This window comes from Lipotes vexillifer, unplaced genomic scaffold (genome assembly GCF_000442215.2).
Source record: "Lipotes vexillifer unplaced genomic scaffold, Lipotes_vexillifer_v1.1 scaffold1093, whole genome shotgun sequence".
NCBI classification, from domain to species: domain Eukaryota; kingdom Metazoa; phylum Chordata; class Mammalia; order Artiodactyla; family Lipotidae; genus Lipotes; species Lipotes vexillifer.
In genome coordinates, this window is record NW_006774793.1 from 1,377,824 (window position 1) to 1,394,149 (window position 16,326).

Consider the following 16,326-nt stretch of genomic DNA (forward strand, 5'->3'; position numbering starts at 1 on the left):
TAGGGAAAGGAGCACCTAAGCATTGAGAGGAAGGGGATGGTGTGATGGGGACAGAAAGGAACAGAATCAGCACGCTGGGGGGTCGGAAGAGAAATGTTACTTTGTGATTTGTGTATGGGGGAGAGTGGAGCTAACAGCAGTGGCTCCTCAGAAGCATGGGAGTCGATTATGGTCCCAAGTACCCATATGTACACCACCAGTTGCCATCATCAACTACCTCGTCCTGTGTCACTAGTTTCATGCAGCCACATGACATCACCCCTCTGCAATGCAGCCTCATGCACCCAATGGAGCCCCAGGTGCTCTGTGGGCCTCACCATGCACATAACCAGGGTCCCAAGTTCACATCCCTCCTCCACATGCAGCCAGGACCAAGGGGAGCTGGCAGGTCCAACAGCATTGGCAAGTCAAGTTCACAAGAGACAATCCTTGCCCAGCTAGCCGACCACAGAGGAGACATGACATTAAGTGTGACACACACGCACACACGCTCCTACTCCTCAGGAAGCATCATCCTCTCCATACCCCCAAACAAAAGAGTAAGAGAGAGAAGGAGGGAAGGAGGCAGGAAGGGAGGAAGGGAGGAAGAGAGGAGGGCAAGAGGGAGGGATGGAGCAAGGAAGAAAAGGAGGGAGGGAGGAAGGAAGGGCCAGAGGGAGGCAGGGAGGGGGGAAGGGAGGGAGGAAGAAAGGAAGGATGGAAGGAACTGGAAAGATGAGTTGAGGAGGCCTGCCGGGTGAGCTGTGCCTCTGAATCCGAGGCCAAGCACACTGGGCCGCCGCCTCCCGCATGCACACATAGCTGGACCACATGCACGCAGACCGCTGCTCGGCCTACCCGAGGGACAAACCCCACTCTAAAGCGACTGGAGCCAGTCACTCTCCTTCAATAGATCCCAGAGAGCCTCATGGGTCACTGCTCTTCCACCGCTTGCCCTTGGCTGGGGCCTCCAGGTGGTCACTGCTCCTGTGTAACATGCACACGAGGTTGCCGTGGGTGAGTGTCGCAGGGTCCTGGGGTACGGGGGATGCCCACACTCCCTCTTTCTTGCCCTGGGTCCTGAAAACATGACACTCCCTTGTCATTTCACAGGAACTCCTCCCTGATGTGACGTTGGCTTTGGAAGCAGCTGAATTCGGGGGCTCACTGCTTTTGCTGTATCTTTTGAGTAGGACTGTGCCCTTGGAGGAGTGGGGCTTTCTAAGAACCCTGGGAGGACCCTTCGGACCACATCAATGGAAATCATCCAGCATCTGCCAGCCTCAACCGCCCATTCTGGAGACAGCAAAAAGGGACATTAAGAAGGGGGCAGACGTCCGGATGTGTGCAGGCGGGGGCTGGGGACTCCTGGGCCCATTCATGCTTCGGGCTTTCCTGAGTGTGTGGGGTAGGGGATGTGGCTTTGGACAAACGCTTTCCTTCCGTTCTTCCCCACCCATCTCACTTCACACCCCTACCCGTGTCTCATGGGTGGCAACACAAGGGCCTCCTACAGCCACCTGTCAGTTTAACAGGGAGGAGCCTGCACCCTCAGGGCACTCAGAGATGAGCCCATTCCATCTGCAGTCTGGGCCCAGAACTTTCAAGAGAGGCCAGCCAGAGGCCCCAGGCACGGGTCCCTCCCTCGTCCCTTTCAGAGTGGGGTTCCGTTCCAGCCAGCACAGCCTGCTTCCAGGCAAGTGGGAAAGGGGCTCTGAGGCTGCAGGCAAGGCACTGTTCTGTTGCCAAGCACACAGCCTGGGGACTCCTCAGCCCTCTGCTCCTCTGGACATGAGGTGGGATGGCGCTTCTTGCCACCGCAGCTAAAGCCACACACGTCGTGCGTCACCACACGAGCAGCACAGGCTCCTCCGTGTCCACACAGACACACGCACACACCCTCGTGTGAGCAATCACCCCCTGCAAGGTCACCGCCCAGATGCCCATACAGAACCCCGCTGACGGAGACAAGCCCCCCACATATACACAGAGCAATATGCACAGCAGAGTGGCCTCTGGCCCAGGAAGGGCCTGGACGGCACTCACCGAGAGGAGGTGAAGAGGGACCCATTGACTCCTCCAAATGTGGACAGGGCGACGGAAATGGGCATGATCCAGGCCATGACCCCTAGGAGCTTCTCTCCAAAAGTCTGGGAGAGAAAACAAGGGGGTGAGCATAAAAGGAGAGGTCACAGCCTCCCACCTGCATGTCACTGCTGGGAATGTTCCCTCCCAAACCCACCCCTGCTGAAGTCCTTGAGAGGAGGGACCACAGCTTCCCTACCCCAGCCCCTCCTGCACCCCTACTTCCCTTGGTGATGACTATACAGTGGGGATTCAGTAATGTTTGGGACTGACTAACTAATGAATGAGACTGTGTATGGTGGTGATAATAACAATAAACAACTAACATTTGCTATCCTTGTTTTATGGATAATGAAATTGAGGCACAAAGCAATTAAACTGTTTGCCTAAGATCACACACCCAGGAAGTGGAGGGCCAGGACCGGAAACCAGCTGTGGGAGTCCAGGCCTCGCGTACATTATACTTGAGCGACTCAGGCAGGCTGGGTTTCAAATCTCAGCCCAACATTTAGGAGCTGTGAGACCTTGAGCAAAGTTCTTAATCTTTGAGCCTCAGTTTTCCCATCTGTAAAACAGAGATAAATCCTAATTCATAGAAACAGAAGATATTGTGTGGGGGGGAAGTGATAAGAACAAGCCACTACGTAGGCCAAGAAATAAAAGGTGGTGAAGCTATAGACTAGTCTTCATGTATTGAAAAGATATAGGGACTTCCCTGGTGGCGCAGTGATTAGGAATCCGCCTGCCAATGCAGGGGACACGGGTTCAATCCCTGGTCCAGGAAGATCCCACATGCCGCGGAGCAACTAAGCCCGTGCGCCACAACTACTGAGCTTGCACTCTAGAACCCACGAGCCACAACTACTGAAGCCCGCGCACCTAGAGGCCATGCTCCGCAACGAGAGAAGCCATTGCAATGAGAAGCCCGCGCACCACAACGAGGAGTAACCCCCGCTCGCCGCAACTAGAGAAAAGCCCGCGCGCAGCAACGAAGACCCAACACAGCCAAAAATAAATAAATAAATAAATTTATTTATTTTTTAAAAAAAGAAAGGATATAAAATGTTGGGGAATCAGCTTTTTCAACATTCTCTGAGCCAAGTACATACTTGATTTCTAGCACATTTATATTTATATATAATTTATAGCACATTATGAGGAAGGGGTTGTTTAGAAGAGCTGTCCTGCTGGGGAGGGTTAGTGGTCATGTGAACAGGCTGCCACGGGACAGTGGAGGGCCTCTTCTTTTATGGTCTTCAGAGACGAGACACATGATGACAGTGGCAGGGTGGGGCCGTGGCCCAGGTGAAGCCACATGAGGGAACTGCATGGCTCCCAGGTCTTTCCCGGATATCAAGGACCCCAATGCCTTGGACCTGTAAGATCTCTTTCCCCAAAGAGCACAAACGGCATATGCTTTTCCCTAATGAGGGAAGGAGTCAAGTTGTCCAGGTGAGGATACGGAGGCAGAGAGAAACTGTGAGTCTTGTGCAAGATTATGTCTTTCTGAGGAGGAGCGTATCTCCTTTATACAATCATCATATTTAAAGTTTAAAGTGCCCTAAGGACTTCCCTGGTGGCGCAGTGGTTAAGAATCCGCCTGCCAATGCAGGGGACACGGGTTCGAGCTCTGGTCCGGGAAGATCCCACATGCCGTGGAGCAACTAAGCCCGCGAGCCACGACTACTGAGCCCATGTGCCGCAACTACTGAAGCCCACACGCCTAGAGCCTGTGCTCCGCAACAAGAAAAGCCACCGCAATGAGAAGCCCGCGCACCACAACGAGGAGTAGCCCCTGCTCGCCGCAATTAGAAGAAGCCCACGCGCAGCAGTGAAGACCCAACGCAGCCTAAATAAATAAATAAACAAACAAACAAATAAATAAATAAAAGTTTAAAGTGCCCTAGATCAGGAGTTAGCAAACATTTTTTGGTAGAGTCAGATAGTAAATATTTCCGTTTCGTAGGCCATAGTCTGTGACAATGACTCAGTTCTGCAGCTGTAGCTGCCCATCACAACCTGGCCATCCGATTGCTCCTGGGCACCTGAAGATGTGGCCTCTACCCTGAGGACCTGAGAAGACTTCCAGTCCCACAAAGCCATGGATCAGGGGAAAGTGAGGGGGACTAAGCCCGCAAGTCTATATCATCATTCCTGGTTTGAGGGCATGTGAGTTTGATTTCTTTCTTTCCTTTTTTAAAATTGAAGTATTAACAGTGTTTCAGGTGTACAGCAAAGTGATTCAGCTATATATATATTTTTATATATAATCTATATATATAAAGATAAAATATCTTCCTTTTCAGATTCTTTTCCATTATAGGTTATTACAAGATATTGAGTATAGTTCCCTGTGCTATACAGTAGGTCCTTATTGTTTATCTGTTTTATATATAGTAGTGCATATCTGTTAATCCCATACTCCTAATTTATCTCTCCCCGAGTTTGATTTCTTACCACAGCGACTGCGTTTGATGCCAGCAGCTCCTGGGGGGACATTGCAGTGACATAAGCGACATTGGCAAAGACATACACAAATGTGACCAGTGGGATGGAGATGAAGATGGCTCTGGGAAGATTCCTGTAGAGGGAGAGGAGGTGAGAGGGGGAAGGCCTGGCACCTGGGACCACCTGCCTCGTCATGGGGTCCAGGGAGTGCCTTCTGTCTTTCTGCACGAAGCTGTCCTTGCAGCCTTCTGCGATGCTCCCTCTCCCTGGGGGGTGGATTTTGTCTCCATATGGGCAGGATAATTGAAAGGAAATGAAACAGCTTAGGTTGGGAATATGCTCCATACCTGTTGATCTCTTCCTGACCAGAATCTCCACCATGCACTACCCCCCCACCCCCCGAACACACACCTCAAGATACAAAGACCTGCCTGTCATGAGACAGATGAGTAAGATGCCTGGAATCCTCTCAGGGCACATTTCATTCTCTAAGGCAGTGGTGTTATCTCAGCACCATTTTTTTCAGCTTTTCACCTGCTCTGGCATAGTCACTGGATCATTTTTCTCCTGGTAGGGTGGGTGGCAAATGGTCTAAGTTCCTGGGAAATGAACTGGCTCTTCAGGATAGACCAGGTCATGGTCAGAAGGGGACTGAGGGGAGTAGGCACTGGACCTGTGGCTCCCTCTTTTTTCCAGTGGCAGGTGCCATGGATTTTGAAGGGGGAGAGGGAGAGCTGGGCTACTGCAACTCACTTGTAGGGATCGACAAGCTCCTCCGTCACGTAATTTAGAAAGTTCCAGCCCCCATAGGCAAAGGAGCCCTGAAGGAAAGCCAGCGCGATGAGGCCGATGTCAGGTTCTTGGAAATTCTCAAATGCGTTCTTTGGCTCCAGCCAGAAGTACTGTCCTGTGGACACAGGGACAGAAGGCTGCTCAGAGAGACACGTGAGAACCTGGCAGCCCCCGGTCTCCAGTGAAGGCCACATATTGGAGAAGCGGGGCTGAAAGGAGCAGAGAAGTAGAGGTCTAGGACCCCCCAGGACATGGTAATGATGTGTCCAAATGGTGGCTCAGGTTCAAAGCACACTTCTGAATGTTCCTTTTTTAAAAGGCAGAGTTCCTTGGAAAGAAAGGCCAGGGGAGGTTACTGGGCAGGGCAGGGTAAATTGGAACTGGCTTGCCGGGATTCGGAGATGCAGGATTGGAGTCACTGGCAATCTCCTGATCATCTTCCCTCATATCTAAGTTGGTACATTTTCATGGAGAAAAAGCACCAAGAACAACAAACACTCAAACATAAGCTTCCGTGATGCTATTATTAGCTCAAGCTTGTTCTGCTTTCTTTGTCAATATCCTCCTGTCTCTTCCTAAGGTGTGGGTTTGGTCTCCCCTTTCATGGAACAGATCTCCTGAAGACAGGGATTCTTCAGCGAGGAGCTTTTCAATGGCCTTCCCAGCCCTCAGCACAATATCCTGCACACAGTGGGTCCTCAAGAAAGGCTGCTGATTAAAGTTGTAGTAAGATACTGAGTAGCTGATCACACTTTACATCTTCATCCATAATCAAGGATTTGGACAGGAAATAACGAGATGAGAGTGATCAGGAGAAAGCACTGGGACCAGATTAGGAGGTCCCAATAAAGACTGGGGTGTCTTTTATCTTAGAAAAGACAACCCAGTGATTTCTTTAAGTCTAAGTTCCCGAAAACAGTACAGCCTGCTAATGAATTTAATCCAACGGATGAAAATAATTAGGCACATTATACAGCAGAAGCTTAATTATGTTTCCTGGAGTCAAAATCCAGGCACCCCACACCGCCTCCAGAGCTTGTGGGTGGGTGGGAGTTCTCCCTGTTTGTTATCTGACTTTCTCCAGGAGCCAGTGACACTGGACAGGGTCTAGTGCTGCCACAGGTCCCATGGAAACCAAATACAGGCTCGGGCTTGGAAAGGGCCAAATCCAATGGGGAATGTTGGCAGGGGCCCCAGGAATGTAGAGCTCTCTCCTGTAGAGATTATGAGTAATTTTGAAACGTATAAAAAGCTCCTCTGTCTCCCATTTTAAGATATGGACAAGATAAAATATAAGATACAAAGAGCTTCCCTGGAGCTGGGACAAAATGGCAATAGTATTCCAGAAATCCGGAATCTTTATCTACCTGTGCTGGAGCCGTGAGATCAGCATGGGAGGACTGAACTCTGCACACCAGTGGGGCGTGCCCAGCTCCCGGCCACCGTGGAGAAAATGGTTTCTCATCCCCTTTGTCAAGCAAGCGAAGAAGAAAAGTCATTCAAGGAGAGAACTGGGACATCTCAGGGTGTGTACACATCCAAAGACAGTGTGAGGTGTGTGTACACGCAAGGGGTGGCAAGTTCTGATGACACCCACCTTTGCAGATCTGTACAACTCCCATGACGATGATCAGGCCCAGGGCCAGGAGCTTCCCAGCTGTGAAAACGTCTTGAACCCGGGTAGCCCATCGCACACTGGAGCAGTTGACCCATGTGAGGAGCACTGAAATGACAGACCCCAAACATACCCTCAGGGCCATAAGGAGGCTACAGGACCCCTCTGCACAGAAGTAGAAACGCTCCTTGCTCCTGATGATAAGACTGTAACGGGTAAGCCAAAAATGCCGCAAGCTCAGCCCCAGTGTCCAGAAACTTTGGCCAGGATAGTAGGTTGGGTTACAAATGGGGATTACATGCCACAAATTAGAGCTTCGTCAGAACATGCCTTGCCCAGGGCTGGAAGCCAGAAGTGAGCATGGAAGTGCAGGCACTGGCTTTGGGGAAAAATCAAGCCTCTCATCAGGGCATGAGTGTGGGCTCTGTTTTCAAGATACTGCATGTTCAAGAGGAGCCCTGAGCAGCTGGTAGGGTCCTGGATGTCATCTTCCTGAACCTGATTTTAGGTTTAGGGGAATCCTTTGTTACTTAGGTTTATCACGTTATAATTTACATTTAGTAAAATTCATTTTTCCAAGTGTATAGTTTGATGAGATTTGACAAATGTATTGTTTAATCACTACCACACTCTCTATATAGAACATTTCCAACACCCCAGAAAGTTCTCTTGTATATTGTACTCCTTTGAGGTCAGTCCCTTTCCCTTACCTCTGGAAACCACCAATTTGCTTTCTGTCCCTTTTCCAGAATGTCACATAAATGGAATCATACAGTACGTAGCCTTTTGTGTCTGGCTTATTTCACTTAACATGGTACTTCTGAGATCCATTCATGTTGCTATGTATATTAATAGTTCCTTTTTATTGTCAAGTATACTCCATTATATGAACGTATTATTAGTTTTCTATTCACCGGCTGACAGACATTTGGGTGGCTCCCAGTTTGGGGCTATTATAAATAAAGCTGCTATAAACACTTGCATAGAAGTCTTTGAGTGGATCATAGAGGTCTTTGAGGGGAATTTTCATTTCTTTTGAGTAAATACCCAGGAATGGGATCCTGGGTCATATGGTGAGCGTGTTTGACTTTATAGGAAATTGCCAAACTGTTTTCCAAAGTGGTTATATCATTTTGCATTCCTACCAGCAATGCACAGTCCTGTTGCTCTGCATCCTTGCCAGCATTTGGTATTGTCAGCTTCAAAAGTCTGAGCATTCTAGGGACTTGCTTGGTGGTCCAGTAGGTAAGACTCCACACTCCCAATGCAGGGGGCCCAGGTTCAACCCCTGGTCGGGGAACTAGATCCCGCATGCATGCTGCAACTAAGAAGCCCACATGCCACAACTAAGACCCAGTAGAGACAAAATTAAAAAAATAAATAAATAAAAGATGTGATACATATATAAAATGGAATATTAAACAAAAAAAAGTCTGACCATTCTAAAGGATGTGTAGTGGTATTTCACTGAGGTTTTGGTTTGCATTTCCCTAGAGACTAATGCTGTTGAGCATGTTTTCATGTGCTTATTTGCCACCATCCCTACATCCCTAATCTTCTTTGGTGGCATGGAGGGCTTGGAGTCACAGGGCTCCCACAGAGACGCCAACAACATGGAACCTCCAAGGGCTGGTGGAGAGCTCAGAGGCTGAGCTGTAGGACAGTTTTACTGCCACACTCCTTAAGCAACTTATGGGAGACCAGGGGCTGTGGGAACCCAACTTCCTGGTGGTTATGAAGTACTTGAGAATGTGGGGAAAAAAATTAAAATCCTCTTCCTTCCCTTTCCCCTGAAACAGTGACCAGGACGCCCCCTAGTCCTCCAAGGGTATAAGCCATACACGTAAAAGCGCGAGACTCTCTCTCTTCTCAAGCCTCTAATCAGGCCTCTGATTTCACTTGAACAGCTGATCAAGTTATATCATTACCTTATCCTGAAACTGTGCTTTTACTTTTCAAGTACTTTCCAACCTTACTTGATCCTGAGAACATTTCTGCAGGGCAAGGACCTGACATTATTATCCATCTGTAACCTTCCTCCCTGAGCTGTTTCTACCCGGCAAGCTCCTCGGCTTTCAAGATCCAGCTCAAATGTCACCTGATCCATGAGTCTTTGTTATTTTATTTATTCCTGACAAGGTGCCTGCCAGGTAAGATGTATCAGCCGCAGTTTTGTAGGCAAGGAACAAAGTCCGCCCCTCCTTTCTACTCCCAGACCACTTTGTTAATAAGGTTGGCACTTATTTCTTTGTATTACAATTATCTGTTTCTTTTTCTCTGTCTCCTTGTAGACTAGGAGGGCGGGACTGTGACTTTTTCGTATTTTTAACCCCAGGGCATATCACAGTAGTGCCTGCAAATAGTAGGTGCTCAACAAATACTTAATACTTGATAAAGAAAATGCCACAATTCATCAGTCCTCCAATCTCATCTCAGTCTACACATTCTACGACGCATACCAATCTCCCCAGCTGCCCAGGAAACTCCTCAGTTGGTTTCACAGAGTCAAAAGAGCAGCAGGAAGCATAACTTCAAGGGTAGGAACTCTTGACTCCTAGTGGAGGAGCTTTTATCCAAGACGGTGTCATAGAAGGAGAACCAAAACATGTTGTCAGAGGAAGGATTTCATATGCCCGAACGGGGAGAACATCTTGTAAATGTTCTGTATGGACCGAGATGTCCTGATAAATACACATTGGGTTTATCTTGCTCAATTCAATAAGGATTTCAGGATCACATGCCTGGTAACAATTCAACCTAAATCACTCCAAGCAACTGGGCCTGTAATCTCAATTTCTCTCTAGGGCCTCTGGGTACAAGGCCAGGCCCCTGGGACCCAGAAGTTCAAACAGATACGAACAATAATGACTAAAGGATACAGGAGACTGATCGATGAAAGGAAGATTAGGAAACAACACCCTTGTGGCTCGAACAATAATGACTAAAGGATACAGGAGACTGATCTATGAAAGGAAGATTAGGAAACAACACCCTTGTGGCTCGAGGATAGGTAAGGATTACAGAATAAGGACCCAGATCATGATCTCATCATGCAGAGAAGAAAACCATCCTCACCAAGGGGAGGAGAGGGCAAGGGCGGGGAGGAGGAATGTGGCCGCCTTCCCGTGCGCTGGCATAGAAAACACAAAGGGACCTTATCCAGGCAGCCAGAAAGACTTCTCCACAGTGTTCCTGGGGGGGGTCGAGATGTTTGAAGAAGGGACAATTTGTCAAATTAACTTACTGTGGGTGTCTTCTGTCCTGCCTGAGCCTATACACACAAGAACCCAGCCCTTGACTAATCTTTGACCTTTAGCCTTTTCGGGGCTCTTTCAGACATAAAAGAGATATCCTGAGACTAGCGTGGAGGAGACAGGCTGCCTGTGACACTTATCTCCTTGGACAACGGCTGCAGGCCCCGTCTGACCCTTTGCCCTGCAGTTGGGCGATCACAGCATGTGACCGAGGGGTAAGAGGGTACTTTCAGTCTCCTGGTACCACAGGAGAGTGTCCCTCACAGCAGGCTGAAACCCGAGCCTCCATCCGGAGAGGAAAGGTCAGTGAGTGAAGGCAACACTTGCCAAGCCCCTGCCCTGCTCAGGCGTCCTGCCTCTGTCTGTCTGTACCCAGCGCCCCTTCTGTTGCTGAGGGCTATGCCCCCACCCTCTTCCCAGCCAGATCTTGAGTTCTGCATGCTTGAGATACAGTGACCTCAGGGAAGCCACATGTAGATGGGGATCAGTGGCCACTGCAGTTTGAGATGTGAGGGTTTTCATCCAACCATCCATCCAGCCAACCACCATCTATGAAGAGCCTACAAGTGCTAGATACTCTGGTGCAGGGAGTTATAAATAAGACACAAGTCCCTTCCTGTTCTCAGGAAGCTGACACTGTAAGAGGGGAGATGGATGAGCTAAAATATGATCACAAAGCAATATGGTGACAGTACAGCTCTTCACAGAAGCTGGCAGGCATCTGTGAGGAGCCCCTAGCCCAGCTCAGGGAAATCAGAGATGCTTCTTGTAGGTGGGGAAGACCCTAGCAATACAGAGGATTTCATAATTTGGGGCTATAGCTGGACAAAATAAACAAAAGGCATAAGACTCTGGTTCTTGCCCATTGTAATCTGGCCGTGGGGGTGGTACAGCCCCATGGAATACCAGCCTTCTGTGTATTCCTTGGGCATTTTCTCCTCTCTTTTTCCTTTTCTCTTTTTGTTTCCTGGTTTAAAAAAAAAAAGCTGGCGGGGGTGGTGGTGAAAAGTCTCATCCTCTCGACTTCAAGAAGATGCTGAAGTTGGGTTGGTTACTTAATCTGCCCAGTTTGAAAAGCTTATTGTCGACGTAACGGGAGGGAGACAAAAAAGTGAGGCAGGCAGGAGGAGGGGACTCAGAACTCAGAAATCTCGTACCCTGCCCAGAGCCCAGGGCCTAGCAACTGCCAAGTAGGAGAGGTGGGCTCAACGCTCTCTGCCCTGGAAAGGCTGCAGAACTGGCAGAGATGCAGAGTCCTTGTCAGAGCCATGACAGTGCAGATCCTGTGGCTGACCTGGAATGTGTCCACGGTGGAGAGGGTCGGTAAGCTCCTGTTCTCTAAGAGAGGGCACCCCTCACCCCAGGTCAGCTCTGATCCCTGGGGAGTCACGAAGCCTCTCCTTCACTTCTCCCTCTGACAATGACACCAGAACTCATGGGACCTGTGGTCGGCAGAATAATCACCATCCCAAAGATGTCAACATCCTAATCCTGTGAATGTTACCTTACAAAAGGAATTTCACAAATGTGATTAAGGATCTTCAGGTAGGGAGGTTATCCTGGATTATCTGAGTGGGCCCAATGTCATCACAAGAATCCTTATAACAGGGAGACAGGAAGGTCAGAGTTACAAAGGAAATGTGATGATGGAAAACAGGAGTCAGAAAGAGAGAAAGATTTGAGCGCTCGCTTCAGCAGCACATATACTAAAATTCGAATGATACAGAGAAGATTAACGTGGCCCCTGCTCAAGGATGACACACAAATTCGTGAAGCGTTCCATAAGTTTACAAAAAACAAATTTATGGTTACCACAGGGGAAGGGAGGAAGACGGATAAATTAGTTTGGGATTAACATATACATACTACTATATATAAAATAAACAATTAGGTCCTACTGTATAGCACAGGGAACTGTATTCAATACCTTTTTTTCAATATCTTGTAATAAACTATAATGGAAAAGAATCAGAAAAAGTATCCATGTAACTGAATCACTTTGCTATACACCAGAAACTAACACAACATTGTAAATGAACTATACTTCAATTAAAAAAGAGAGGGCGGGGGGGAGAGATTTGAAGATGCTATGCTGCTGGCTTTGAAGATAGAAACAGGGGCCATGAGCCTAAGGATATAGAGAGCCCCTAGAAGCTGGGAAAGGCAAGGATACAAGCAAAGGATACAAGGATACAAGAGCCTCCAGAAGGGACACAGCCTTGTTGACACCTTGAGTTTAGGACTTCTGACCTCCAGAACTGTAAGGTGATAAATCTGTGTAGCTTTTGTTTTTTTGTTTTTTTAAAATAAATGTATCCATTTATTTATTTATTTTTGGCTGCACTGGGTCTTCGTTGTTGAGGGTGGGCTTTCTCTAGTTGTGGCGAGCTGGGACCACTCTTCGATGAGGCGGTGCACAGGCTTCTCATTGTGGTGGCTTCTCTTGTTGCAGAGCACGGGCTCTAGGCACGCGGGCTTCAGTAGTTGTGGCACGCGGTCTCAGTAGTTGTGGCTCGTGGGCTCTAGAGCGCAGGCTCAGTAGTTGTGGCTCACAGGCTTAGTTGTTCCGTGGCACATGGGATCTTCCCAGACCAGGGATCGAACCCGTGTCCCCTATATTGGCAGGCAGATTCTTAACCACTGCGCCACCGGGCAAGTCCCAATTTGTGTAGTTTTAAGCCATTACGTTTATGGTAATTTGTTACAGCAACAATAGGAAACGAATACAGGGCCAGACACCACACAGAAAGACCAGAAAGCAGGGGGCATACCCTTCAAGAGGAAAGTTTTTTAAAAGCAACCAGGCAGGGAATTCCCTGGTGGCACAGTGATTGAGAATCTGCCTGCCAATGCAGGGGACATGAGTGCGAGCCCTGGTCCGGGAAGACCCCACATGCCGCGAAGCAACTAAGCCCGTGTGCCACAACTACTGAGTCCACGTGCCGCAACTATTGAAGCCCGCATGCCTAGAGCCCGTACTCTGCAACAAGAGAAGCCACCGCAATGAGAAGTCTGCGCACCACAATGAAGAGTAGCCCCCGCTCGCTGCAACTAGAGAAAGCCCACGTGCAGCAACGAAGACCCAATGCAGCCAAAAATAAGTAAATAAATAAAATAAATTTATTAAAAAAAAAAAAAAAGGCAACCAGGGAGCACACACTGGGACCCCAAAGGAGTGTGTGTCACAGGCCTTGCAGGACACCAAGTGGAGAGAAGGAGGGAGGAGCTCTAAGAGCGGGCAGCGAAAGTGAGGTCACCAATGTGCTGACCTGGTTGGCGAATTTCCACATCACATGCACCACATGACAGCATCCCAGCTCTTCCACACACCCAGATCCTATGGCTAGAGAGTCACTGCCTCCTCTTCCTCCCCTCGGTAACTCAATACAGTAGTAAACAGGCACGCCCTAGGGTAACTCTAGCTGTGCCTTTCCTCTCAGAAAAATTCAGGGCAAAAGACTCCCCATACCCCTACTTCATCTAATCCCAGCTTCTCCTCCATAGTCCATACAACTTCAGGCCCATGTATGCAACCCAGATGCACAGACACCCACAGGCCCAAGAGTTACAAACCTCTTGCGAGGCAGGTGGAGTGCCGCAATGTTCACAGACACGAGTCCTTTGTTCTCTGCCCCCAGAGTTTTGTTGGTCTCCTAACTTTACAGACCAGAGGATACAATCAAAGGTCATAAAAAGATATCATGATGGAAAGTCAAGAGATGAACGAACTCAGTAGTCCAGAGTCTGAGTTCATTCCTCCCGGCAGAGGGTAAAGAGTGGCCCCACTGTGTGCAATCTTGTCGTGGATGACGCCCAGCGCTCTGCAGCTTCCCCAGGTAGAGTTCACCCCACGGAGTGGGAGAGGTGAGGCACACGAGCTCCAAGGATTATGAATATTGGAAGGGAAGAATAGGAACAACATTTGGGGGGAAATTTTACCTTAAATTAATACATTAAAGACTATCGGTAAAAGAGGCAATTGAAAATCAGTCTCTCTAGTCCATTTTGAAACAGAATATCAGTGAGTCATTAGCATAAATAAATGAATCTTCCTTCAGAAAATTTTAAGGATGGATTAGGGGACTGTGGGGTTGGTCTTAAGTCCCTACAACCTTCACAGAACCAGGGCTGTGACTTTCTCACTCTTTCCCTCACCTCTACCCAGCAACACCAGATGGGTCGATTCCCGGCATGGTCACTTACTCTCTGAACAAGCCAGTAAAACTCTTTGGACCTCCCTCCCCTCTCTGTAAAATGGAAATGTGGTCCATTTTAATCCCACGAGGATGCTCTGTAACCCGTGTACTGCTGTATAAAATGTTAAGTGGTTATTTTTATTGTTCATATGCTAAGAAACTAGAACTCAGAAAAGGCCACGACTTGCTCAGGATAATGCTGACGACTGGAAGCAAAGCAGAGTGGATGGGAAAGGGGGCGGTTTGGAGGGTCTCGGAGACGCCGTATCACACATCAGGACCTATCTTGCACTGTTGCATTGCTTCTTCCTTCTTGCTTCCTCTTCTATCCATGACCCTTTGCTTCAATTTCTCATCTGTTTCAGCCTTTTTCTCAGGAGGACACTCATCCACAAATTACCTGCTCTGGGGTCCTTCAACCCAAGCTGTCTGAAAGTGTGGGCACAAAGGTGGATTAGGGGACTATGGGGCTGGTAAGCATAAGCCCAGCCACTGAACCAGGAGCCCAGATGTTCAAGCTTGTCCCTGTGCCTTGGTCTCCACAAGAAAGTTGCACCACCCATTCTGCAGGATGGAATGCCCTAAGAAAGCAAGGAATGCTGTTGCTGCGCCTGCTCTACCCATCGGGCTCAGAGAAGAATGAAACTTCCCTATTCTTCTGCAGTCAATAGTGCACACAGCCATTAACAACACTCTGCTGGCCAGGGTGATCTTGAGGTCCTGTATCTGCCTGGCACACAGTAGGTGCCAACGCTTACTAAATAGAGGATGGATAGATGAACAAATCTAGTCAGAAAATACCAAGTGTGCACAGGAGCCATTGTTCTTCCCTAGGGAGTAAAATATCAGGGTTTTTACATCGTGGGACAGCCCCATGAAGCAGGGAGGGCAAGTACCGGTGATGCTAGACAGAGTTGGGGGCAGGGTACATATCATGGCTTCTTCTCCTTCCCCCGAGAAAGCTCACAAAGCACAGGCTATCCCTCAGTGACCACTGGATGACCGTCTTCAGGTCCTCCCTTGCTTCTGGACACAAGACTTTGGCTGAGTTGGGCTGGCAAAGGGTCATTTTGTGTCTTCATCAGAGGGCCAATGAACACTTTCCCACATGGGTCCCCAAACCAAACTCATTCTTTTTGCCAAGCCAGCTTCTGCTCCATGAACCACACTGGTCTGGTCTCATGGGTGAAAGTCAGGAAGGGGCTATTTGGACAGGGGGCTGGATTTTTATTTTTGGTTGTGTTGGGTCTTTGTTGCTGTGCACGGGCTTTCTCTAGTTGCAGCGAGCAGGGGCTACTCTTTGCTGCAGTGCGCGGGCTTCTCGTGGTGGCTTCTCGTTGCGGAGCATGGGCTCTAGGAGCACGGGCTTCAGTAGTTGTGGCATGCAGGCTCAGACGTTATGGCTCACGGGCTCTAGAGCGCAGGCTCAGTAGTTGTGGCGCACGGGCTTAGTTGCTCTGCAGCATGTGGGATCTTCCCGGACCAGGGCTCAAACCCGTGTCCCCTGCATTGGCAGGCAGATTTTTAACCACTGCACCACCAGGGAAGCCCAGGGGGCTGGAATGATTGTTATAAGAACAATCAGTTATAAGAACTGATTGTTATAAGTGCTGATTAGAATGACCTGGTTGGGGCTCATTTGCAGACAGCTCTTGGTACTGGAGGGAGAGGTCTGCACCCTACTACCCAGAGGCAGGGGGCTGGAATGATTGTTATAAGAACAATCAGTTATAAGAACTGATTGTTATAAGTGCTGATTAGAATGACCTGGTTGGGGCTCATTTGCAGACAGCTCTTGGTACTGGAGGGAGAGGTCTGCACCCTACTACCCAGAGGCACATTTCCAGCCTCATGGGCAGTCAGAGAGACCCAGAATCTCATCTTATATGTGAGTGAAGTGAGACCCCTGCTATTAGTGCCAAAGACAGGACTGCCCCCCTTGGGCCCCCTGCCCCCC

General features: G+C 48.9%; 1 protein-coding gene across 1 annotated transcript in view; it reads right to left on the reverse strand.

Moving 5' to 3' along the window:
* Positions 1-16,326, reverse strand: part of SLC7A8 (solute carrier family 7 member 8) — a 56,757-nt gene that overhangs the window by 5,903 nt on the left and 34,528 nt on the right. Inside the window, exons 4-7 of the mRNA XM_007449549.1 lie at positions 6,902-7,027; positions 5,266-5,419; positions 4,522-4,645; positions 2,026-2,129 (exon numbers count right to left, since the gene is read on the reverse strand). Coding sequence (XP_007449611.1) covers positions 2,026-2,129; positions 4,522-4,645; positions 5,266-5,419; positions 6,902-7,027 — 508 coding nt within the window. The remainder of the gene's footprint in view (positions 1-2,025; positions 2,130-4,521; positions 4,646-5,265; positions 5,420-6,901; positions 7,028-16,326) is intronic.